This window comes from Symphodus melops, assembly GCF_947650265.1.
Source record: "Symphodus melops genome assembly, chromosome: 17".
Classification (NCBI taxonomy): domain Eukaryota; kingdom Metazoa; phylum Chordata; class Actinopteri; order Labriformes; family Labridae; genus Symphodus; species Symphodus melops.
The window spans coordinates 6205739-6231466 of NC_136707.1; the positions used below are offsets into that span (position 1 = coordinate 6205739).

General features: G+C 40.3%; 4 protein-coding genes across 6 annotated transcripts; 2 read left to right on the forward strand and 2 right to left on the reverse strand.

The window, feature by feature from the left end:
* Nucleotides 1-17: 17 nt before the first annotated feature.
* mylpfa (myosin light chain, phosphorylatable, fast skeletal muscle a) lies at nucleotides 18-3506 on the reverse strand. The gene is given in 9 exon segments (XM_079365642.1): nucleotides 18-358; nucleotides 566-614; nucleotides 698-776; nucleotides 1091-1195; nucleotides 1296-1371; nucleotides 2484-2582; nucleotides 3296-3327; nucleotides 3330-3374; nucleotides 3377-3506. Coding segments are annotated over 9 exon segments (702 nt in total). The 5' UTR covers nucleotides 3492-3506; the 3' UTR covers nucleotides 18-256.
* A 5157-nt stretch (nucleotides 3507-8663) lies between these two features.
* On the reverse strand, nucleotides 8664-12690 carry pheta2 (PH domain containing endocytic trafficking adaptor 2; the record flags this gene model as incomplete). The annotated part of the gene is made up of 4 exons (XM_079365432.1): nucleotides 12605-12690; nucleotides 10199-10287; nucleotides 9819-10122; nucleotides 8664-9058 (listed from the first exon to the last, which is right to left on the reverse strand). Exons 2-4 carry the CDS (start codon nucleotides 10277-10279, stop codon nucleotides 8664-8666), a joined length of 780 nt encoding a protein of 259 aa, XP_079221558.1. The 5' UTR covers nucleotides 10280-10287; nucleotides 12605-12690.
* cd2bp2 (CD2 (cytoplasmic tail) binding protein 2) lies at nucleotides 12249-15933 on the forward strand. Its single transcript, XM_079366364.1, has 7 exons — nucleotides 12249-12354; nucleotides 12654-12732; nucleotides 13430-13565; nucleotides 13765-13922; nucleotides 14008-14593; nucleotides 14673-14758; nucleotides 15663-15933. Exons 2-7 carry the CDS (start codon nucleotides 12658-12660, stop codon nucleotides 15771-15773), a joined length of 1152 nt encoding a protein of 383 aa, XP_079222490.1. The 5' UTR covers nucleotides 12249-12354; nucleotides 12654-12657; the 3' UTR covers nucleotides 15774-15933.
* Nucleotides 15934-16860: 927 nt separating this feature from the next.
* prr14 (proline rich 14) lies at nucleotides 16861-25229 on the forward strand. Of its 3 annotated transcripts, none has more exons than XM_079366019.1 (11): nucleotides 16861-17009; nucleotides 17988-18016; nucleotides 18117-18289; nucleotides 18718-18874; nucleotides 18982-19047; nucleotides 19827-19867; nucleotides 20087-22948; nucleotides 23028-23169; nucleotides 23588-23697; nucleotides 24260-24328; nucleotides 24889-25229. In XM_079366019.1, the coding sequence occupies exons 3-11, from the start codon at nucleotides 18147-18149 to the stop codon at nucleotides 25169-25171; spliced, it is 3873 nt and encodes a 1290-aa protein (XP_079222145.1). In that variant the 5' UTR covers nucleotides 16861-17009; nucleotides 17988-18016; nucleotides 18117-18146; the 3' UTR covers nucleotides 25172-25229. The 3 variants fall into 3 exon arrangements, with proteins under 3 accessions (XP_079222145.1, XP_079222147.1, XP_079222146.1); XM_079366021.1 differs by having other exon boundaries at nucleotides 18721-18874; XM_079366020.1 differs by lacking the exon at nucleotides 17988-18016.
* Nucleotides 25230-25728: the final 499 nt, after the last annotated feature.

Genomic DNA, 25728 nt, shown 5'->3' on the forward strand with positions numbered 1-25728 from the left:
AAGCTTGTGGATGGAAATGATGTTACAGGATAATTTTATTGAAAATCACCCCTATTCCCCATAAGCAAACATAGACACCTCATAGGCGTCGACCCTTTCATGTGTCAGTGCGACATAGTCTTTGGTATGAACATGAACAGGTGAGCGCATGGGTTTTCACAAAAGGTGAGGGGGAAGGAAGAGGAGGAAAGGAAAGGGCAAGGGAAGGCAGAATAGCAAAGGGATTGCTGTCTTTATTTGTCTTCTAGCTCTCTCTTTACTCCTCCTTCTCCTCTCCGTGTGTGATGACGTAGCAGATGTTCTTGTAGTCTACGTTGCCAGCAACATCTGGGGGGAAGGCGGACCACATGTTCTTAATCTGAGGGAGAGAAAAAGAGGATTGGAAAGGTGCTTCACTGCAAAGTGTCATAAATAGGTTTGATAGGACTAATGAGATAATATGTTGTTGTTAAAGAAAACGTCATATACCGTAGTAGATTAGATACTGTCTGACATAAAGGCACGGAGACTAATAAACCAGTCTACAGAAACGTGCAGTGTCCTTCTTAAAAGTGCGGGACTTTACCTCCTCCTTGCTGAACCTGTCGCACTGAGTGGTCAGAAGCTCCTCAAGGCTGGAATGGATGAACAGAGAGGCATTACATTTGAATTCTTGCTCGTTGGAAATGCATGATGAACATTGTTTAAACATGCTCACAATTCCTTCTTGATAGATCCAGTAGCTTCGGGGTCCAGAACCTTGAAGGCTGTAAGAATAACATCCTCGGGGTCAGCACCTAGTCAGGGAGGAGAAGAGGTGAGAAAGTAAGTAACGCAACAGAATTTAAATACTTCATTGTGGGTAAAACGAATGAATGAAGTGTAAGAGTACAAGACAAGTCATTTAAGAAAATAACATTATACAAAAGAGCTCCACCACCTAAAATGTTGATCGAAAGCCAACATGTAACTGTTACTTTAAATATAAATACAGTTAGACAAGTTTCCTTTATGAATGAACGGCAGAATATTGTGACATATTCTGTGTTACAAACATATTGTGAGACAAATCAACGTGTGTGAGTGACAGTTTGTTAAATTAGAAGCTCACCCTTCAGCTTCTCTCCAAACATGGTGAGGAAGACGGTGAAGTTGATGGGGCCGCTGGCCTCCTTGATCATGGCCTCCAGCTCCTCATTCTTCACGTTCAGCTGGCCTACAAGACCCCCAAAAAATCAATCAGATTACAACAATGTACCTTTAAAAAAAACAAAACACATATCACACACGCTCCTGTTCAGATTGATCCAGCTCACCCAGTGAAGCCAGCACGTCCCTCAAGTCATCTTTGCTGATGATACCGTCTCTGTTCTGGTCAATGATTGTGAAGGCCTAAAGAGAGAGGGGGGGGGGGGCATGTAAACTGTTAGAATAGACTTGGCTCCTTCAGTGGGATGGGGTAGCTTGAGGTGGCCCCGAGTCTTTCCTTACATGTTAATCTGGGGAAGTATCATTTCTCAAACAGCTGTCTGATCTGCTCACTCAGTGCAACTTACGTTGATGAAATTTAAGATGACCCCTTGGACTTGAACTTGAACTCAGCCAACAACCTCTTTCACCACCCTGTCTCTCTCTCTCTCTCACACACAGACACACACACACACACACACACACACACACACACACACATATACATGCACCTCCTACAGATAGAAAATCCATCTACCCCTGGCTGCCATCTTTCCATCTACAGTATGTGACACGCTTAGATCATCCTCTTCATCAAGTTATACATTCCTGAAGTGGCACTTAAGTACCCGTATCACTTATCACAGCAGGAATGTTCCTTCTATTCGCAGCACATATCCCTCCGCTGAATACGCCATCATTATCCGATGCCTTGACAGCCCATCCTTAAAAAAATCCCCCGTCTTTACTTAGCTGTTATACTGGCCAGTAAAACCTCACTTTTACACTTATCCTTATGTTTCTCTCGTTCTCGACTCATTGAATCAAAAGTCATTTTGGAAATTAAGACAAGTACAATTTAAAAACATAAATATGTGCCCTCTCTCTAAATGTTTCTGTCCTGCATTAAACAACCCTTTTTTCAAGTCCATCTGTTCTCCTGGGCCTCCCAGCCCTCATCACAAGCTTTAAGGAGGCGTCTGACTGACAGCTGGAGGAGAGCTTCAGATGGTGTCAGAAATTTCAAAGCTCCCTCCTAATGACATTCTCGCGCTTATTAAACTGTCAGGGGAGAAGAGGGGGGCCCACAAAATAGCAACTGCTGTGAAAATGGATCCAAAGGCTGCTTAACCAAACTCTAAATTTGGTGTACCATCTCCAAGAAAGTTATTTGAAATTACACTAAACTTTCTTTTTCTATTTGTCAATCACGCATGTGTCATTTTTCTCTCTGCTGCCAAGACTGATGCAGCACAATGAAGAAGAGAGGATCCTGCAGGGATGGAGTTTTGCTGTTTGGGCCGGACAATCCTCACCTCTTTGTACTCCTGAATCTGGCTCTGCTCAAACATAGAGAACACGTTGGAGGAGCCACTGTCTCCTCCTCCCTGCCTCCTCTTAGCCTTCTTTGGTGCCTGGAGGACAAATACAAGAAAGCATCTTCAGGTGAGACAACTCCTGTCAAAAAAACCACAATAATCATACTGACTTCTGTACAGGCAGTACACCTTCTCTGGTTTTAACCCTTTAAAATGAGGAGTGTATACCTCAGAATGTACAAGAGGATAATGTTACTTCAAACTTGTTTAATATATAAAGAAGCCTACAGTGATAATTCTACAAAAAAAAGAAACAATAGGGGAATAAACAATTTCAATTAATCTTGTGAAGCTGAACAAAATATTTCTCATTTCCCTAATCAATCATGTCACAACATTTTAAAAAGGCCTTGACCCCACTGTTGGGAGCTCAAAATAGCAAAGATGTCTTTTATCAGACATGACAGTATCACATGTATGTGGTTTAAGAGGGGCTTCAAATGGCTTTAAATGTGGCCCCGTAGATGTTAAGACTCGGCATGCAATTCGAATTCAGCAACACAAAGTTAAAGCATCTTTAAAAAAGCATCACAAGAACTGCAACAATCCACGCCAAATGTCCTGAATCAGCTGATCTACTGGGAATGATGACAATGATCCCATCTTTAGCATTAATATTATTTCAAGCTTCAACAAAAAAAGAAGGGAAAAAAAATCAAAAAGTGGAGTTTATTCCATAGAGCTGCTGTGATTCCTGTAGATATATCCAGCAGCACAGACAGCAGGGATGAGGGATCTGTGGTACTCACCATCTTGAGACGGTGAGAGCTGAGGTGTAGATGATCAAGAGGGAGAAGACAAGGTGAAGCCGCGTTATTCGTCCATCCCGGGGGGCTTATATACCCCCGCGCAGACCAGTCTAACTTTAGCCACAGCCTCAAGTTTGGATGGGGATAAAAAGAGAGAGAGAGGATGGTCTATGATAAACTGATGTGAAGGAGACATATTGGTGGGACAGCGTATCACTTTACAGGAGATCAGAAATAGACCCAGGAGTCTTGGAATTAAGTAAACCTGATAGTGGAGGGACCCTGCTTTAAGTTTGCAGTCCCACTTGGACTAATAAGGATATTCGGGACATAAATGTCCGTTGGACCAGAGGACACTGTCTCTCCACCCTCCTTCTGATCTCCTCGATCTGCAGAGACACATCGGCCACTCGCTGACTTTATTTTTGGGTTGTGATGTCCATTGCTATATTACAGGCTGGGATTCAAGCATTCTATACCCTCAGCAACTGATGCTGCTTTTACCCTGTATGTGCACAGGTCGGCTTTCCTTTTTTAAATAGTGACAAAGTAATGTCGATAAGCTCGAATTCAGAATTGGAAGTTATTACTCGTTCCAAATATGTAGTTACTATTGCATGACAGCATCTAGCTCGTTCCCAAGTTTAATTGAAAAGATCTTTTTACACAACAAGCAATATGGAAGAGTTTTAATGTTACATTGTCATTCTTAGAAATAGGAGTGTATTTCAGAGTGTATTTTTACACACTCATTTACATTTACAATGTGTATTTCATGTTTTATATAAATATAAAAGAACAAGTGCTTCATTTGATTAAATATTTGATCTCTCACATGCACTCCACTGGAATTTATTTTATTTACAATTAAGTTGTTGTTTTTTTTAATCTGTGAGACAAAACCATTTTTCAACAAAATGTCTTGATATTTTAATGAGTTACTTTCAGATTGTTTGCTTGATTGTAAAGAATTAGAAGTACACAAAATAAAAGGTTCTTTGGTACTTAAAGATGTAAATTGTGGAGAAATGAGGCATTTAATAATAATTACAGTAATAAAAATTCTCAACCTTTCCTTTTTTTTAATCAGACAAAATTAAACATTGGCCCAGTGTGTAATGGGAAAATGTATTTAAGAATTAAAAGTTTTTAAAACGTTGGGCTCATTAGTACTGTTTTTTAAATACTTCTCAATGTGATCAATATATTTGTAGTTGTAGCTCGTTTCACTGACTTATATGCTGTTCAATGGTTCCCAACCTAAAGTTCATGCCCCTCGAAAGAGCCACAAGATTAACCTGTCCGGTCCTTACACGATTAATAAGAGTAATATACATTAAAATGTGCTAATTTTGAGTTCAAAAGCAGTCAATTAGATTTAGTATTTTTTTTTTTAACAATTTTGCCTTTTCTCCCTCAGATGCTTAGAATGTTTTGAAAACGCTTATAAGAGAAGTTTAAATGGGAAATTACAGCATCAGACACGTAACATGTGACATGGAGTTCAAACCAGAAAAATGTGGCGTAGAACTCCTTCCAATAACTCCCTTATATATGAAGCTGACTACATGTATGAAGATGCATAAAAAGGATATTGAGATACTGAAATAATATACTTTCTTGTATTGTAACAAGAACAGAGCAATGATATTTTCTATCACAGTTACATTTATAACAAGCAGAAGTTGCTTGGATATCAAAACATCACATTATGTTTTGGGTTTGTTTTTATTCCGAGAACAGGAACGTGGTTTGAACTTGAACATGTCACAGTCAGTAAATGCACCATTAACCTCCAACTTTATCACCACAACAAAAGTATGTGTATGGTAATTTACTACACATATGAACACTTTCCCACCTGTTTGCCTCCGTTCTTGCAGAGACCACCCTCCCTCAGGGGATTACTCTGCAGGCTGATGGCAGCACACATTCCCAGAGAACAGAAAAGGAACAGCTGAGCGGGACCAAAATAGCTAAATAAACTTGGCAGTCTGCAAATGCGGTGGGCCCTCACGGAGCGAAATGCTCCTCCTAATTAGTGTTTTCATGTTTTTATATCCAAATTTACCTCACAGATAATCCATTCTCATTTCATTAGCAACTTTGTTAATCCCCTTAGTGGGATTTATCCCCCCTATGCCCTCTGCCCGGAACTGTTTGTCTTTCCGATCTCTTTGCAGTCAGATGGTCAAATAGTCTCAGAGTCACTCCTTTGCTCTAAACGTAAATTTGGACAGCAAGACAGAAGCCGACTAAGAGGTAATCCAGACACCCAGACCTGACCCAAGCTGTCAGTCCTCCACTTGACCTTCAACCCAGGGTCACCTGTGTATCACCACCTTGTTGCAAGAGTGAAATATTTCCCAGCACTTGTTCTGACTGCAGATACCGTTTGAAAATATGAAGATAGATTTATTTTAGCTCCATATGTACAGTTAAAAAAGAAACAACCTCAAATGATATCTTTAGAATATCACCTGAAAGTTTATAAAAAATTAAATGAAGCAACTGTACATGGCATCAGTAAGATCATGTGATCCTGCCGCTATTTAGTCCGGTCCGGTTCCTTTTATAATGAGCTAATCAAAAAAAACATTAACATGCAAATGAAGGGAAACATAATATTATTCAGCCATTGAAATTGTGTTTCTGTGAATTTGTGTATGCAGCAGGAAATGACAGTTTTTTCCCAAAAAATAAGTTTGTTGCATTGTAAAAAGGAAAGTTAGCATGAAACATAGAGCGGCCTTGTTTTAATTGACCTCTTTCAAATCATCATTCGTTTCTGATTCTGTTTAAGAAGACTAAATATTGGCTCCATTGCTGTAAAAATATTGACGTTTGGCAGATATGCTGAAATTATTTCTCCCTTTAATGATTCCTCAATTAAGAGAATGAGCTGTTACATGTTGAACTTTTCACAGGTGTGTCAGCTGTTGCCGTTCACTGACCTTTCAGCACGGTTGTAAAATAACAAAATGGTCTCATCACAATGTGTTTACACGCTGCTATCCTGAGGAAGTGTCTCCATCCAGATGTGTGCATTTCTGGCGGCCTTTGCTGTAATGTGATATGTATTGGCACGCTCCTCTGAAGCCATCCATCACTTTTAAGGTGACTGGTATGTCTGTCTGTAGGAGCCGGAATGTAAAGAAGCTGCCGGGTTGTTTTTTTAGATGAAGACCATCATAAAGAAGCGCTGTGACAGGAGAGATGCCATAGCTTGTAATGTTACACTTGTTTGGGTTTGATAACCTGCCAGCCTCAGGTAACCCTGCTTTGGTATAAAAGCCCATTTAATATGCATGGCATTGATTGTTAATAAATATATTTAAATTTAAGAACCATACGTTAGAGTCATATTTCAATTGTTTCACTTTGGCGACAGTAAACATGATGCTAAGTAAACTTCATTATACAAGTTGTGACATTTACACAAGTAAGTAGTTGTCTAATTCAAACAGACTCCGATCATTTTAGTTGTAATGATCCAAGTGAATTGCCAAATTGTCATGGTTTGCTTTTATGTATGTTTTTATTTCAGAGTTTTGAGTTCTGTGTCATTATTCCCTCGTGTTGGTTCTTTTCTCTTGTGTGTATTTCCAGTTTTATTTTCCCTGTGCGTCTGTGTTTCTTCAGTGTTCAGTGTTTTACTTTGTCGTTCTCAGTTTTGCTTGTTTTCCTGCTCTCTCTCTCTCTCTCTCTCTCTCTCTCTGTGTTTCCCTCCTGATTTGATTACTCTGATTAGTCTCACCTGTCTCATTAGTCTCACCTGTGTCTGATTACCCCATGTCTATTTAGTCTCAGAGTTTCTTCCTCTCTGTGTCAGTTCATTCTTTGTCTTCTGAAGTCTGTCAGTGTAGCTTTTCATATGTTCATGATCAATGTTTCCAGCGTTTCCTCGTGGCCCCCTGTTTTTCTTCTTTTGGATTTGAATAGTAAGTTTTGTTTTGCCTTTTGTCCTTTTAGTTTAAAATAAATCATTTTTTTCTGCATCTGGGTCCTCCTTCCCCTTCCCTGTTTTCAACTGTGATCATGACACAAATATAAAAGTCTGTGAACAATGGCTGCATTTTTATAGACGTGCCTATGAGTTAAGCAACATTACATTACACAACCGTATTTTATCCAAAGAAAAGTTTATTTATTGGAAAGCCCTTTTTTGCACAGAGTTGGTAGTTCTTCTTCTCTCTGCTGTTTTATGTATTTCTATCTTATTTATACAGCGGTATTCTAACTCCGTATCCTCCTTTTATTCGATATTAGCATTTACGACCTGCTTTTTCTCTCTCTATTTTACAAACAGGGTCTGAGTTCTATATTTTTTTTAATTTAATTTATATGCTAAGTAAAGATAGAATCCATAAACTGTGCCAGCAGCGCACTCTGCTGTTAACATCCCCCAGTTACGGTCTGTGCCTCTGGATAAAGAAGGCTTTTAGCAGTGAAAGAAACAATGAGTTTGGCATTTTCTCTTCAGGTTGCTCAACATTTATTATAGTGTATATAATAATATATTCAAGGATTCTACAACAAAATCCTTCCACTACAAAACCCCTTTTAAAAATGTTTTAATGTTACTTATTAAACCTAAATCTAAATTAAAATGATGTATCAGGTTATCTCAGCTGTGGCTGTGCAAAACAAATGAATGATATATTTCAGTCGATGTCTGTATTTTTATTGTATAATACATCAGACAGCCTTCATACACTTTAGGGTTTGAGTTATAATTTACTTAGATGGAAATACCTGCTCAAATAAATGTAAATAGCAAGCAAGTGCACAAGTTTCAACGTCAAAAAAGTACATTGATTTTAAGCTTAATACTGCTTCAAAAGGCCTTTTCGTACCATGGAAGGAACACGTGAATACACTGGCACAAACAAAGACTAGATGTCATGGAGGACATTATGCTCTGCCAGCTGTGAAAAGCATGTGTATAAAATTAAAATGAATTATGGCTTCATTCCATTTAGCTGCTTCAGTTCATGGTGTTGGTGCGTGCTGGCTTTCTCGACACCATCACAGCTTGCTGTGAGACAAGTAATTCAGTAAAGAGAAGAGAGACATTGTTTTAATATTAATGTGATATTCATCAAAATGCTGTGAGAAAAAAAAGGGATTCCCATCTTCCATGGACACTTTAAGGCCACCCTGTTTCAGGAAATTGCAACTTTCTAAAAAAAAACAAATCTAACAAAGACATGACTTGAAAATATAATTTAAAACATTAAGCAAATAACAGAAATATCTGAGTTTAAATACGTTCTCATAGTAACAGAATAATTTACACTTTAGTTTCTGTTCCTTTTTTAACACATATTGTAACTTCCTCTTAAAGTGTCTCTAAACGGCCTTTTTTTCACTCCAGGTTGATGAGATCTTCTTCACTGTTTGCTTGTCGACTCCTCAGCCACTCCTCCCTCGCTCTCTTCACCTCCTGCCCGTAATAGTCATGAAGTTTGCTGAACTCCTCAAGAGGATCGAAGCCCACCAAAGGCCATTCTCCGTACAATGGCGCCGGTCCATTAAGTGGTGTAACATGGGCGTTTCTCCTGTGCCACAGTTTAGGGGACTTTTTAGTGACCACTTTAGAGGGTCCTGAAGGTGCGTTTAAGACTGTGCCAGCACTGAAGCTTCTTCCCTCTCTGACCTCTGCTGTCGAGCCCTGCACAGGGAGAAGGAACTGGGACTGTTTGAGTCCACTGACGGATGAGCTCTGGTGGGATTTACCAGAGCCTTGATGCTGTTTAGCTTCTGCACATAGAAAACAGAAAAGTGCAATATCATTATTACCTGTATATAATAAAGCTCCTATAATTATGAATAAAGCTCCTTTGGCAAAGTTCGAAAGAAATTAATCAAAATATTTGTTGATAAAGCAATGCAAGAGCATGAAGAGATAAACACATTCAACAATTTTGCCAATAAGGAAGTATGATTGATACTGAGAAATAAAAGGACATGGGCAAACCTGCCTTCAAATAAATGGATTTTAACAAAATGATAATAATAGAATGGTATGTGAGCATAATGATTTCATTAATTTTCCACATACATTTTTATTTTTTCTATAATTTCAGTTTGTTTTCCAGTCCCACATTTGTTAGCTGTCCCCCTGGTACAAGAAACACCCCGTGATGCGAGTTGGATTAACCTACAGCCAGAGTAGCTGTTTCCCCTTTCTTATATTCTGTATACTAGTGCGCTTAAGCAGTCTTCTTCTTTTTGACGGACATATCGTTGTCTTCTTACTTTTTTCACAGCATGATGAGATGGCCTTATCAAAATTGTCAAACATACAGTAAACTTTGGTGGAAATTATCAGTAATGAAAATAAGTCAAATAAAATTTAGTTGACTAGAAGCATACAAGAATAAATTAATCGACTATTGCTATTATTAATTTCAACCTGTTTTATAACTAATTAGAAAGCTAATTAATTAGGAGCTTTAACTGGGTAATTAAAAGGCACCAAAGCCCATAGCTCTGTTTATTAACAGGAACTAGCCCCCACCTTCATACTGCACTTGCAGGTCTCTCAGCAGCAGGGAAAGGTAACAGTGACTGGCTGAAAGCAAAGCTTTCACCCAGCTCTCCAGAATCTGTCGATCACCTGCAGAAAATCTGTAGGTTTTCAGACCGGGTCTTTCAAACACCAATGAGAAGGCAAACTGTTCCTCAGACTCAGAGGGCCTCACTGAACATCCCTCCAGAACAATGACACCCAGCAGGTGTCTGTCCGCCGGGCGCTCCTGGTAGAAAAGCAGGTTTGCCTTTAGGACAAACCAGCGCCGATGGTAGGTTGCAGTTCTTTCTTTCTATGGAGAAAGATGTCAAAGTAAAAATCCTACCAGTGCATAGTGAATTAATGTTGTGATTGTTTTTTCTCCCAACCTTTTTGTAGAGATATCCCTCCTTATCTACTGGAGAGGTGCATGAGAGGTAATGTGTCAAAATCTTCTCATGGAGCTTCATCCCAACACCTGCAGCAGAGAGACAACTTTAACATACAAAAACTACTCTGAAAAAACATTTCAAAACTGAAATGGATTAAGAAGATGTCCGAGAAAAACTTTGATGCTGAAAACAAAAATTCAATTCTATGAAGTTCATTTCAATGGATAATTGAAATCCTTAAGGCTTGAGAGCAGTCCATCATACCTTTTACACACCTACTGTATGCTATAATCACTCGTGTCATTATAAGAACAATGAGAGATGCTTGTATTGTTAACAACTCAACTTACTATCCCAATTTCACCTATGCTTTTAACAACTTTTCAAATTAAATGTTAACCAGTTCATTAAATGACAAGATAACACATAAACAAGCAGCAGCTAATAAGTAGTCAGTGGCTGTTTTTATATCGGAGCCCAACTCACACGGTACAATTTTGTCAACCATCAACTCTCTCTAATCCATCACATTTTATATTTCGACCTTACCAGCCTTACATTGATTTGAGTCAACTGTAAAATATTCCCAGTTCATTAATTATCAGCAGCCTTTTTTTTTTAACCAAAACAAATATTCTTCTTTCATAACCAAAAGTGGACCTACATATTTTTTGTACAATTGTTTTTATTATTATAGTAGTATTGGTTTATAATATAGATGTGTGATTTTTGTTATTTCAAATAATCAGAAATAACCTTTCAATGTTTTTATTAGTCCTAAAAGGAGGAAATTACCAAGTGCATAACTGTATCCATCAATAAAGCTAAAAATCAGATAGATAGATAGATAGATAGATAGATAGATAGATAGATAGATAGATAGATAGATAGATAGATAGATAGATAGATAGATAGATAGACATTTTGACTTGCTGTATACAAACTCAGACAGAAGGGACAGAATAGAAAATAGTGACTCAGACTTACCTCTGCCAATGCTGAATGCCCCTCAGGGTCACTTCACTCACCCACACAGTCTTTACATTATTTACATCTACAGATATTGTTCTCTTGCTCCGTACTGTTCCTAAACATAAAGCCAATTGTTTTCTATCAGTTTAATGCATCCAGAACCGGACAATGTTTGAAAGTATAGTTTCAGGTTACTAACTCTGGGTCTCCCACGGGTACAAGAGGACGAGTGTTGAAATATAAATAACTCGACCCACTTCCTTGTAACAAAATCCTGACACATTATATTCTCTCTCCCTTACGCCTGCGTCTACCCTCAGCTTCTGGATTGGCCCAAATCAGCAGTGGAAACCAACCTCTGAGAGCTGCTATACCTGGAAGTGAGATGCTCGATGTTGAAGGGGAGTTTGAGGTCTGATGTATTTTCCTCAGTTCTTTCACTTCTGCAGTTGAGTTCCCATTTTGATTTTCATCTGTTAATTTTATTTTAATCTCATAGGGTTTAGAAAAAATCTCCTTTGTTAGATTGGTGGTACAAGTTCAAACAAACACAACTAATTCTTGTTGATGGTCAAGAGTCCCAATTTATCTTCTCTGCTGTCTGGCTCTTTCTTTTCCACATTTATTTTTGTATCAATAAAAAGTGAAGGAAAATGTGACCTCCTAGGCATGTATACTCCTTTGATGTTGTACTATTTTGGACACACTTATCCTTTAAATCCTTATGGACCTCAAAGAATTCAAAATCTAAAAGAGACCAAGATTAAAAGATTACATTCACATAATGTAGGGTCAGCACACCATGTTTGTTTGAATCAAGTGTCAAAATAATCTTAAGAGGGCAACGAGTTGATTGTATATGCAAAGAGAGTTAGAGTCATCCTCACATGATCGGAAAGCTTATTCATTTAAATATAGCGTCAGGCTGACTTTTAGGTTTAGTTCTTTTCGGAGATTTGTTTTTTTTTTATCACTAAACGTTGTTAATTGAGTGTCATTTTTTGTATCGTTCAGGACTCCCCCAGGACCTTCAATACGTTTGACATCTGACCTGCCCTCCTCACCAGAAGGTGGCGGTAATAAGTCATATCATGTTTACCAACCACTGTTGAGAACGAAAATGAAGTAGAAACCAAGGAAGAAGAAACATACGCGAACGTCGCTTGAATTACTTTCAGCAGGTTCGAGCACATTTTACTATTTCCAGCCTCTGTTACATGTCTTTACACCGAAAGATGATACAAGTTATATAACTGTTGATATAAACATGTATTAGCGCTGGCCCTGTGCAACATACCCGCTGTGCAGGTTTTGCGTGTACTGCTGTCTGCTAACAGTTTAGCAGCCGAGCTAACATGAGTCCAGTTGTAACCGCGCGTATTTACAATACACCAAGAGTCTGTTCTTTTAACGTGGAATAAAACGACTCACCACAGCTGAGTTTGTGTAATCAAACACCCCTTTGTCTCGCTTTCTGCAGCACCATGCCCAAGAGGAAAGTAACATTTGAGGACGGGAACGGGGAGATCGACCTGGATGAAGACCTCCCAAACAAGAAGGTAGCACAGTCCTGTGAACGTCATTACCTATGATTAATCCATAATTAATTTATCACATGTGTAATCGTTCAAAGGGGACATTATACAACACAAGACAAGTCCAAGAAATACTGTAAATAACACCAAGGCAAAAAACATTATCGGTGCAGGAGCGCGTGTGTGTGTGTGGGGGAGGTGGGGGGGAAGAAGTTATATAAATACAAAATACATTTAATAGTGACGCAAGGAAAAGTTGTAGTTTATGTGCAATTTTTTGAATGGATTCATGTGGAATAGAAATAGATGTTAAGTATTTTTCTACAATTAAACAGATAAAGGATGCTTCTTTTAAAAGCAAATAAACTACTAGCAGCCTGCTGCACCATAGACAAAATAGTGGATTTATACTTTAGACCCACCTTTGGTAATTAAAAAAAGCAAATCATTGTTTTGGAGTTCTGGGGTGAACAACTGCATTTACAAAGGGGGCCCATTCCACCTCTGGACACGCTTACGTACACTTTTTGATTCTTTACCTAAAAATGCAAAAGCACACTTTTTCTTTTGATATAGATACATTGACTGCTGTGATCATTGACATTGTGTGAGGACAAGGAAATAAGTCATAACTATAAGGAGAAAGGATTCTTGTATTACCTTCTCTGCAAATAATGTTGTTCATAATATTTTTCTGTCTTTCATCAACTTTTCTCACTAGACTTGCGAGGCTGTGCCTGTGAGTGGACCGGGCTCCAGGTTTAAGGTCAAACATTCCCTTGATAGTGATGAAGAGGATGAAGGGGAGGACACAAAGACCAGCAAATACGATGTTCTTGCCAGTGATGATGTTGAAGGTGTGTTTGATCATTTCAGCTGTAAATATCGTGAGGCGTGAGTTTATATTTCCTAAACAAGTCGAATCAAGTGATGAAGAAGCTAGCTGGTTTTCTTTGTTCATCTCTGTTTTATCCAAATGCCACAAGGTTAGGAAGATTATGTTTTGTCTTGAAGTATCTGTAAATATCTCACCCTGACCATACAAACGGTTTTCAGGCCAAGAGGGAGCAACGATTGACTTTGACGAGGGAGTTTCTATCACACCGTTCAACCTGGACGAGGAGATGCAGGAAGGATACTTTGATTCGGAAGGAAACTATTTTGTCAAAAAGGAAGAACAGATTAGAGACAACTGGCTTGACAACATTGACTGGGTAATTACATTTGAAGGACTTTTGCTTGATGTTGAAAAACCTGACAAGCAGTGTGCAATAACGTGTGTTACGGTACTTCTTCCAGGTTAAAGTAAAGGAACAGCCTTTCCAAAAAAAGAAGAAAGGCCTCAGTGCCAAACGGAAACGCAGAGCTGGTGATGAAGATGAGGCTGAGGAGGAGAAAAAGAGAGAAGAGCAGCAGGTAGACAAAGAAGAGAATGAAGAGGAAGAGGCGGAGCCTGCTGAGGATCCACTGTCGTCTTACACACAGCACCAGCTCACTGAAGCTGTGGTGGAACTGATGCACCCTGGGGAGACGGTCGCTGCTGCTCTCCGGCGACTAGGAGGCCTTAAAGGACGGAAAAAGGGGAAGCTGAGGGAAGAGAGTGAACCCACAGAGGAGACTAAACGGGATGCAGAGAAGCTCGACAGGCTCACTGCTCTCGCTGACAGATTGGTAGGATCTGGGATGTTTGAGATCTACCAGCAGACGTACGAGAAACTGGCTTATTTGATGAAGAGCATGAGCAGCAAGAAACCAGCTGTTCGGCAAAGAGCCAGCGGAGATGATGATGATGAGGAAACTGATGAACTTGACATGTTTGCAGATAAATTTGACGAGTCACTCGGTGGAAAATCCGAGGACAAACAGGAGAAAGAAGACAAAATAGGTGATTATGTTTTTTAAAGTGTCCCTTTCACTTCAATATCACAAATGATCGCTTGTTTAACCCAGTTTTGTCTCCTCAGTGAGTGATGAAATACTGTGGGAGTACAGATGGGAAAATGAGGACAATTCAGAAGTTTACGGCCCCTTCACCAGTCAGCAGATGCAGGTGATGTTCTATCCCAATGTTTTAATAGAGAAGCAGATCTTTAGCTTGTGGGTGACATTGTTCACTATGTATGTTATTAACATGATGGGTAAATACGGCACTGATCACACTAAAAGGCAGCAGAACCAGCTCCAAATATTTGTTTAGATGAATTCTTCTGGTTTTGTCATAAAATGTAACAATGATATAAATAAACGTGGCGGCGAATGCATGCAATATCAGAGTGACACCTGATGGTGGCAGTAGATTTCATTGAAGCTTGTCTTGTCCTTTTTTTTATTTCACGCTGCTACAACTAATCTATTAGTTGGCAAATATTCAATTCATCCACAATGTGCGTAATATGTTCAACCATGCCTTCTTCTACTGTTATTATTGGATTGGCCCCAATTAGTAAGCCTGTGGTGAACAAATTATAGAGGATGTGATACAGTATTAAGATTCATGGAGAAGCCTCTTGATTTGGCGTGATAATGTTAACAGATGAAGTAAGATAAAATAAAATAACTGTAGTAGCAGCCCCTGCCATGATGACTGATTCTTACATGCATAAATGCACCAAACTGCATCTCTGCCTGCATGACACCAGGTCCAAGGACACCGCGTTCAAAGATCAGTCAGAATCTCAACCAAGTGTACTTGAATTATTTGCGCTCATTGTTAAAGCTTTGTGTAAAGCAGAATATGTTTTTGGTTGAGGTTCAATAAATTGGAAACATCTTTTAAGTTTAAATGGGTCACAGTTTAAGTGACATTACCTTTTTTTTTCCTTTTGAAGATTTATGTGTGAAACATATGAACCAATCCTATTATCTTGTTTGCTGGATTATTTGGCTGCAGGTTAGTCCTACCTTTTAATCTAAATCTGGACAGGTGGGTTATAATCTTCTTGTCTGTTTTGCAGGATTGGGTGGATGAAGGCTATTTTAGCAGTGGTGTTTACTGCAGGAGGAAGGACCAGGAGGGAGCTCAGTTCTACAACTCCAAGAGACTGGACTTTGAACTCTACACATGATTCATGTCAAGCAGTGACAAGATCACAGCCTTCACTCTCAGCAATAAAGTTGCCCTTCAATCTTTTCATCCAGTGATTTTAAAGTGTGTATAGTTCATCACTTTAACTGGAGCTTTGTTTTCTGTACATTGCTTTTAAATGAATAACTCATTTATGTGGTTCTGCTGTCATTTTTTTTCTTAAGAACCCGATCACATGTTTGTTTTCAGACTCGTGGATCACTTAGTTAAAATCAGAAAAATTACAGTTCTTTGGGAATTACCTTTTAAGATGTTATGGACAAAATCAGACTGCACACATTGAAAAAACTAGTTGTATTACTGTCATTTGAAAGTTGATAGAAAAATGTTCACTTAATTGAATCATTAATAGTACTACCTAGTATACTGTATAATATATGTACACGTACAAGGAATTTATCTTAGTGTAAAAACATTCAAAGAAAATAAAGCAAAATATAAAATAGAAGTAGTTAAAAATATTTAGAGTATAAAAACGTTAATAAAACAAACAGATTCAGCCTTGATGTTATTCTAATGCTGTAAAATATATAATGTATATATTTTTTTACAATAGTAAGCAGGAGATCCCACATCCACCCTGGTATCAGTGCTGACACGAATGCCTTATTTGTGTGCCAAAATTCAAAATTATCATTGATTGAATTGAGTTTTTTAGCAAAAAGAAACCAAACATATAGCGATTAATGGGTTCAATAAGACCATTTCCTCCTGTGCATGTGATTTATACTGCAGGCTCTAAATTACTAATTATTACGCAGATATGTATAATAATTCATAGACAAAATGGTTTATTAATATTAAAAATAATTGTTAGATCTATATGCTCAAAAGAAGCTTTTTATATTAACTTGTATTCACATGGTTGAGCAGCTCTTGTAATGAAGTTCTTCAAATGTAATTTAGAAAAATTGTCTAGGTCACCCGAGGACATAATAGAAGACTAAATGTTTTAACAAACCATTAGGCTTTTACCATTGGCTGCTCATTATCGACGAATCCTCAAAATTACGTCTGATTGGTCAGATTTCAACAAGGTCTGCCGGCGGAAAATGAACTCGTGCTGTGATTGGTTAATCCGTATGTCTGGTTGCTGGATTTGTAAAACGGATACATGTAGGAGACGCTGAGTGTGTAGGGCGCCGTCCGTCCGTCCGGCATGTCTTGTTTACGGCGAGCTTGGGATACTACGCTGTGATTCAGCTGAACGTGTCAGGTAGGATATTCTAATGTTATTTAGCGTTTGAAACAATATATTAAATTAAAAGATAGAGAATATGTCCAGCTACCCCTCATTTCAAAGTATTAACGTTAGAGGAGATGACAGCTCCCGGGCCCCGGCTAATCTCTGGTTCAGAAACTGTATGTTGCACACTTTACATAGTGGCGTTCGCCAAACCATGCTGACGGAGTTGTAATAACACTCAGCTGAGGTATGACTCCAAATCATTTCGCTGCTATGTTTTTTTAATGGATAGTTAACCTACATAAAACAGCGTCAGATTAAACGTTAAAACGCATCACCAGAAATGTGAAAGTTTTTAAAAGAGGCAGTGTTTGTTCCAGGAAATAGACGTTCGGGTTTGCTGCCGCTCGCCGGGATTTGAGCCATAACATTCACTGTAATTACTATGTTTTAAGTTTGCTTTGTTTCGTGGTTTATTTTCTACTTTACGAAAATGCTTCGCAATCCTTGTTCGGCGGGTTTTATCTTCGTGAAGTAAACCTTTCGGGTTAAGTGCCAACGACAATGACTGGCAAAGACGGAGAGCCCACATTCAAAACACTGGTTTTATTTTTTACTCAAAACTGCATTGTTAATTTATTGTAAAGTACCGATTCTAACTATATTTTGCTCAATCAATTCCCATATATTTTCTGGAGATAAGAAACCGAATCTGAGAAAATGTAAATAGTTAGGCTCATAGCTAAAAGGCTATTGTTTTTGTTGTAGTTATTTACTCCCGTTTTGTTGTTTTTTTAACCACTTTATTAAGTCTTTAGGTTTATCTTTGTGATGTTTGTAAAGCCCCCCCCAATACTGGCCCCATGTAATGTTAAAAGCAGTGATCACAATCTTTCACTGTTTCTCTTTTTTTTTTATAAATCCATTCACTGCATTGTAAGGATTTTTAGGAGTTGCAGCCCCTGCTTGTTTTACTGTATATTTCAATTTTAGTTTTTTCCATTTTAGATTAAACCTGTCTTCTAGAGACCAGAGAAGTGAGTGAAGCCCTGTGTTGAGACCTATTTTGACTTTCTTTTCTTATTGATATGATAGGCCGCATGTTTTTCTCTCTCCTTACATTTATGTTATTTACAGAGGGACAAGGAAGAGAGAGAGAGCAAGGAGATGTTGACTTGTTCCGCTGACCTGCTCCCCCAGATAGTTTGTCCAATGGATGGAGATGCTATTCCCTCAAACAGTTTTTTTAGTGCACCTCCCCACAGTGAACCTCCACCACCTCTCCTCCCCCTTCCCTCCTTCACTCCCAGGTATAGTCGCCCTTGCACCTTTTTGGTATCTTTTGCTGTAGCTGTATTTCCCCCTCCTTGCTGTTTGACACGTTGTTTTTGTCTGATAGATTTTATGATAAAAGACTTTTAAGAATTTGGACTTAACCAATAACTGAAACATTAATTTGTTGTTTGTAAAACAAAGCTTGTGAGAAATAATGCACAGGGATATTTAAAGGCTATAGCTGTTATTTTAATTTTGCATAATTACACAAATTAAAGGCACAAATAATAAAAATCAGGCAGTACCTACTTTAATCAGAGCACCAAAATAAAATGAGGGACATTCTGATTACAGATTTTGAGTTGTGAAGACTTACAATATCTTGTTGCCACATTGATTTTGAAACAAACAATACTGAATTCTGGATACATTGACGGTTTGTTGTTGTTGTTTTTAAACTCAGCAGCTGTGCAAATGATGGAATATCCAGTCACAGAAGGAGTTGTCGTATTCAAGCACAAAGCCCTAATAAGCAGAGCAATACAGGCGGTGAAGCAGCACAGAGACCGTCCAAACAGAATCCGTCACCCTCAAAGAAACAGAGGGACACAAGCAGCATGGTAGGAGTTTCACCTAAATGCTGTTCAGATACTCCAAACAAATGAGACGATGCTCAAGCAGAGCTTGTTTTTTTAAATTTTTATTTTATTTTATTTTATATTTGCAGGTACAAGTTCCCCTCTCTGAGCAGCCAACAGCTGAAAGCACACACGAACTTGAGAAACAGAAAGAGGTCAGTTTGATCTTTCATGCCATGCTGGATCCTCTCTTCTTCGTTACAGCCTGTCTGCATGCACTTCATCCTCATGTCCTTGTCTTACAGCTTTCGGTGTCTAATCTGTTGCAGCAGCTTTACTGTAGGTCTGTGTGTCTCAGCATTTTAGATCTTTACAGTGTATGTGATGTGAGGGTTAACTGAGCGTTTTAATCCTCCTTCACAGTCTGCTGCATCCTCGCAGAAAGACAGTCGTGTGTCTAATGTGACTCACAAACGTGAGGATGAGACATTACAGTGTCGGTACATCTTTATTGACCTTTTTTTTTTTTTTCTCCTCTTTTCCATTCAAAATGAGGAGATGGTCTAATACCAGTGTAAGGAACAGACACCAATGAATGACTGTTAAATGCAGTTATGGCTATGACAAATGTAGACAACTTTGAAAATAGAAAAATCAAAGCTTTGTTTACAGAGCTGATGTGCAAACAGAATATTAACCATGACAAACATGACAAATGATGTTTGAGCGACGTAGACCGTAAATGAAGGGAATGAATGCCATTATTTTCCAGCACTCTCAGGTAACACTCTTAAGTACTAATTGACACCCTCACACCTTCTGTCTGGATGAGCTGGTTTTTGTTTGCAGGTGAAGTCGCTCTTCATCCCTGCAGATTGGCGCCACACAGGTTTCCATGTGAACAGACAAAGTGTTATCGGCGCTCAGTCGAGCATGATTATTATTCCTTAACCTTCCGTATAAAAATGTCTTTTTTCCTTTTCTTATTTTGTAGGAAGTGTGTGACTTCAGTTTTGCAGCAGAGCCGCACAACATGTAAGTGTTTGAGCTCATGTGTCTCCGTTTGTGGTGCTTGATACTCATGGAGGGTGTCAGTTGGAAGCATAAATGTTCACATTGTTATTTAACTGAGAGAACTGCTCAAACAAGCCCTCATTTTCCTACATGTGTACATTGTCATGTTTTGTTTTTGAAAGGTATGATAACACTGTTTGTGCTTGTGTTTTGATTTTTTTTAAATTGTTTTTATCGTAGGCAGTCAACATACCAGAAGAGTTCACAGAATAAACCAAATGTCCCAGCTGCAGGAACCACAGAAGAAGAGTTCACTGATGGTACCACAGAGAACTGTGCCACCACTAAAGCTGCCATGGACACTTGTGGTGAACTGTTAGTTGGACACAGTGTTGAAAATGCGTCCGTCCCCAAAGGATGGGTGATTGGCCCCTTGTTTCAGTCCTTCAAGTCGAAGATGGCCAGCTTCACAGAGATCGTCATGAGTCCTGTGAAACTCTTCCGAGCTACAGACGATCCCCGCTCCACAGACGATCCGCAAAGGTTGGATGAGTGTGAGCTGCAGTCTCGTGGGACACCTGATCTCTCAAAGCAGAATGACATTTTTCATCTACTCCCACGTAGAGAGAATGGGAATCAGGACGTTGTTGAAGTGGAAGATGCACAAAGCACCGAAACTGTAAAGTATTCTAAAAAATTATCATTTGAAGTGGAGTGGTCCACAAGGTCCGAACTGCAACATGAATGTTTAACGAATGAGAAAGAAAGAGACTTTCCTGTGCCTTCGCAACGCAGTCCTTTGCCCCTCTTTGTGCCGGAGGAAGTTTCCGACTCTGTGGGATCTTGTGGAATTCTACAACCCCCTCCCCATGGAAGTGCCTCACACGATTCAGCGGTGGAAATGACCAGATCTGCGGCGGACCAGATGGGCAACCTAGCCGTCCGACTGAAACCACAGCCAAGGAAATGTACAGGAAGTAGAAGAAAAATCGCCTCGAAGCCTTCAGCATGTGAGGTCAGCAAGGAGACTCACTCAGAGGTTGTCAATGAGCAGCTTTCTCATATACATTTAGTCCAATCAAATGATGACAAATCAATGTTATCTTCTTCAGTCTCTTATTCTCAACTTGACGGGGACTTTCCTCGCCTTAATGGGGAAGACGATGACAGAAAAATAGAAAGTTGTGGTCTAGTTCGTCCTGACATTGGAAAAGATAATAATGACTGTGCCAAAGGGAGGACTTTGGAAACTCGGCAGCTGAAGTCTAAGCTCAAACCTGAAACCACTTCAGCTGCAGGTCTGGGGAGAGCAAAGAGAGAGCGGAAACCAGACTGTGAGGCCCAGGACTTTGTGAAGAGAAAAAGAACGACTGCAGATGCAAAGGCTCCCAAAAAGCAACATTTACCAACCGTGGCTTCGGATGGTGGCACGCTGACGGGGCTCAGATCACCGAGAAAGGAAGGTGTTTGGACAACAAACTGTGCGGACGTTGACAATGTGCTGAAGCCAGCGAGAAAAAGAGCCGCTGTTACAACAAGAGCAAACGCGAGAGGGAAAGGTGCACAAGAAATGCCGGCTGCAGTAAATGAAGCAGTGGTAAATGCAGAGAGGGAAAATTCCCCGGATGCGATGATGGATTGTTCACTGGATAAAAGTGGCGTGGCAAAAATCCCCCAAAAGGGCATCAACAACAGAAAGATGAAACCCTCTGCATTCAGCAAAAGACTGAAGACAGCGACGGATCTTTGTAACTCTGACCGAGACGTGCACAATGGCATGGATCTAGAAACCACTGTGGCTATCACCCAACCCGAGCAGGACCTTCTCTCCGAAGTCCTCATCCGTCCTGATATCGAGCAGCTCCAGAACCCGAGCAGGTGCAGGGTTATAAAAAAGAAACCACTAAAAAGGAAATCCCCAAACCAAGCAGGTTCAACCACAGAATCAGAGTCTACCTCACCGTTAACACTATCAGTCACACCCACAGATTTGAACACCTTACCGAAGGAAGAGAGCAGGACAACGGAGCCTAACAAGCCGTCCAAGAGGCCGAACAAGGGTTTAAGAAGCGCTGTTAAATCATCTGTGTCTGGTGGGAATGGCGAGTCAAAGCGACGTATCCGAAAACTTTGTTTGACGACCAAAGAAAAGCATTGTGGCGAAAGCGCAGCTAAAATGTCAGTGGACCCTGTGTACTTTGAAATGACGCCTTCCGAACATCCCCTTCAACCCGTTTCTTTGCCTCCTCAACATCAGCTCGACTGTTTTGTGAAATTAGACGACATCGTCGAGCTCGCTGTGGATGAAAAAGCAAAGAGCTCTCCTTCGGCGGGGGAAGTTTTTCCCACAGATGCTGAAGCCAGTTTAACCAGAAACCCCATCCTCTCTAGTCTGAGGTCTACAGCTAGAGGGGTTAACTCCAGGCCCAGGAGAACAGATAAGCAAAGGAGAAGATGTAGGGTCTTCCAGAGTAGGACACAAAAGGGTGACGAGGTGACCAACTCGATCACTATGGAGGATGCGGACCTGGCTCCACGCTCGTCGGAGAGCAGCCCCTCAAGGAGCCTGTTACGCAGCTACTCCTGCCCGGAGATCCCGTCTCTCCGTCACCACGACACGCTGTGGCCCTCCGCTCTGAACACGCCGCTTTACAGGAGGATTCACGCACCGCACCAGCACCACTCCTCGCACTCCCCCTTTGTCCACCACTCCCACAAATCCCTGCGGCGGGCTCGTCGACACACCGTGTGCAGTCTCGAAGTGGAGCGGGAGATCGCCCCTCTCTGCCTGCGCAAGGAGGTGTACCCATCCAGAAGATCCGTCCCGTACGACGGCGCCACCCAGCACCTGTCTCCAAGTCTGGCGCACTCTCCCTCCACTTCCCTCACAGCACTTGCGTCATGTTTCCTCTCGAGCCCCCTGGCTTTCCTCTCCAAGAAGGCAGACGGCAGAGGAGCCGCACTCAGCCCAAGCACTTCCACTCACGCCTCCTCTCCTTCGCCCTCTTCCTCGATTTACCCGCAGAGCCCCTTCACATGGCGCCTCCCAGGATTCCTCCCAAGGACTGAGGCCTCCAGTGCCACCATGGACTCTAGTAGCAGGTAAAATCTGTAGAACTGCGTGTGCTGATGATACCAGGTGTTCAGCACATTGTTGATTCTAACTCTTGTTTCTCTGCAGCGGGAATCCCTCGGCGTGTGGAATTGAAAGAAGAGGACAGAGTGAAGAAGAGGATGACGGGGAAGACACGAGCTCATCCAGTCAGGAGTTTGAAGATGTAGCACTGAGAGAGGAAAAGGCTTTCTCTGATTCTGAAATCAAGGTATGATTTTTTTTTTTTCCCCACAAGTTTAATGACGAAGTAATGTTGGACCTGTCATCGATAAGACACTGACGGTCTGATGCGTTTGTCCTGATATACAGCTTATTTCCAGTTCAGTAAGTCCACTTAAATGACTTTAAACTAGCCTATCTCAACAGTTGTTCCATACATCCAATAATAACTAGAGTTTTGATAAAGTCAGGGATGTTCCTCGTGACTCGTTTCCCTGACGACGCATGACAAATTGATGTCTAGTCTGACAGTAAGAAATCTCTCAGATCACATTTAACATGTACCCCAAACCACATGACCACAGAAGCCTCTTTTATTGCTATGTTTGTCTTTGTTCTATTTTTATTTTTGTCAACACTCAGTTGTGGAATGCTTTCAAAAGGATGCTTTATTTTCCTCGTCACAGGTGGTGCAGAAACTTGAGGAACGAGGGAAGGTGTCTTCTATAAGAATTCGGAAAGCGTTACCCAAACCTCAGAACAACCTGACACCCATGGGCCTACCCAAACCCATCCGGTAAATACCCCGTGGACTACAGCGGGTGTCTGTGTAAACTGTGGAGCAAGGGTTCAGTATGTGTGGCAGAGCAATCCAAACTCAAAAGATGAACACATGAGCGTGTTTGGTTCTTTTCACCAGCAGCTGAGCTGTGGCTCCGTCACATGTTTGGACTTCCTTACTGCCTCATTGTTGACCTCAACACGTCTCCCACACTTCAACATTTCTTTAGACACACATAAGTAACACGAACAAGTTCAGGTCGACAAAGAGAAGGGGAAATTTTGCACGGCTTCCTCATTTACAAAATTCAGCACTTTTTTTTAACCATTAATTAAATGTTATTCAAGCGCATGATGAATAGTGACACGTGATACAGTTGTTTTTAAAAAAAAAACTCCCTTTATCACCATTGAAAGTAGGACAGATTGTTCCGGGTCACAGTCTGTCCCTTCATATTGAAAGCTATCGGATGTGAATGTATGTCAATGTCAACATGTGTTTGTTTGTATTGGACGCTCAGTGATCAATAATCAGTCTGATTACTACAGCATGTGTTTTTTGATGTATGTTCGCACAGGCTGAAGAAGAAGGAGTTTAGTTTGGAAGAAATTTACACCAACAAGAATTTCAGCAAACCACCTGAAAGGTAAGGTTAACATGACACCTACTGATTTTATGCATGTTGAACGATGCACATAAACACAAAGACACGCTTGGTGCATCATAGAGGTTAGCAAATAACTTAAAAAATAATTACTATATTCTGTGGATGTCAGGAGCTCCTTCTTGTTCCTCGCGCGTCCTATGTGTGATCATTATCGGGTCACGTTTCCACTTTGAACACACCTGCTGCTGATTACAATAAACGTGTAGTTTAGGAGGTGAAACGGCTCCACTGTCACATTGGACCACAAGGGGGCACCAAAGGACTGATAATTTTCTGAAGTCAGTCAGCTGCAGTGTCTCATGTGAAGGATTCTGAAGCCTGCTGCACCGGCTCTCAGTTCAAACGTCGCCTTCATTTATGTGTTTGTTTACTAATTAGTTCGATTTTTACATCGCTAAAATAATAATGATCGATTTGTGTTTGTTACTTTTATCCACTAAGCCACTATGGTTGACTTCCTCATAATGACAGAGAACTTAAACATAGCTGGCATATACTGATGTTCACCTTTTGATCGGGATTCATCGTTTGTCTTTTAGCCGCCTGGAGACGATATTTGAGGTGCCTCTCAATCGCCGGAATGGCTCCGAGTCCATGTTCGGCCAGAGGCGTCTCAAACGATTTTTGGAGTTCCTGGAGGTGGGCGAGACCAGGAAACCAAAGAAGCCTCTTGTTGGTGTTGTAAAGGCGGGTAACTCATCGTCCAGGACTCGACGAGGGGGCTTCCCTAAAGACGAACCGTCCTTCAGCGTGCAGGACGTGGACTCCCTTCTCTGTGCCAAGCTCGATCAGCTGAATTTGTGGTTGATGAACGACAGCTGACAGATTTCTATTCAGTTGGAATAATGGCTGCCATTAAAGAACACAGTGCAAGAGATAATGCTGTTTATATGACTTTTATAACCGTTTATTCAACATGAAGATTCGTATGAGTCTTCCAGCTCTTTTTTTTTTTTTTTTGTTCGTTTTGTCGGCACAGTCGGCGTATAATGTCTGTGTTGTGGTGACAACTAATTATTGAAATGTCTGTAGCTGGCAAGTTAAAGAAACGCATCATCGCACCATAGATGTATTTGGTCATAGACATTGGTGGTAAACATTGTTGTTCAATGCATTATACCGTGATTCTTTTTTTTTTTTTTCTTTTGCCACCCGGCCTCTTTCTGTCTGCGATGCGTGAAATAGATACTGAACGTTGATTTGACTCCTCGACAGTCAGACTCTATTTATTGTTTTTGTTGTCATCAAATCTCAGAAGTTACCAGAGGGTTAGAAATCTCACTTTCTCCCCGGGTGAGTGATAACGCTGACTGCCAATTTTTCTTTCTCTTTTGCACTTATCTGAAAGAAAGCATTACATGACGTAAGTAGTGGTGACC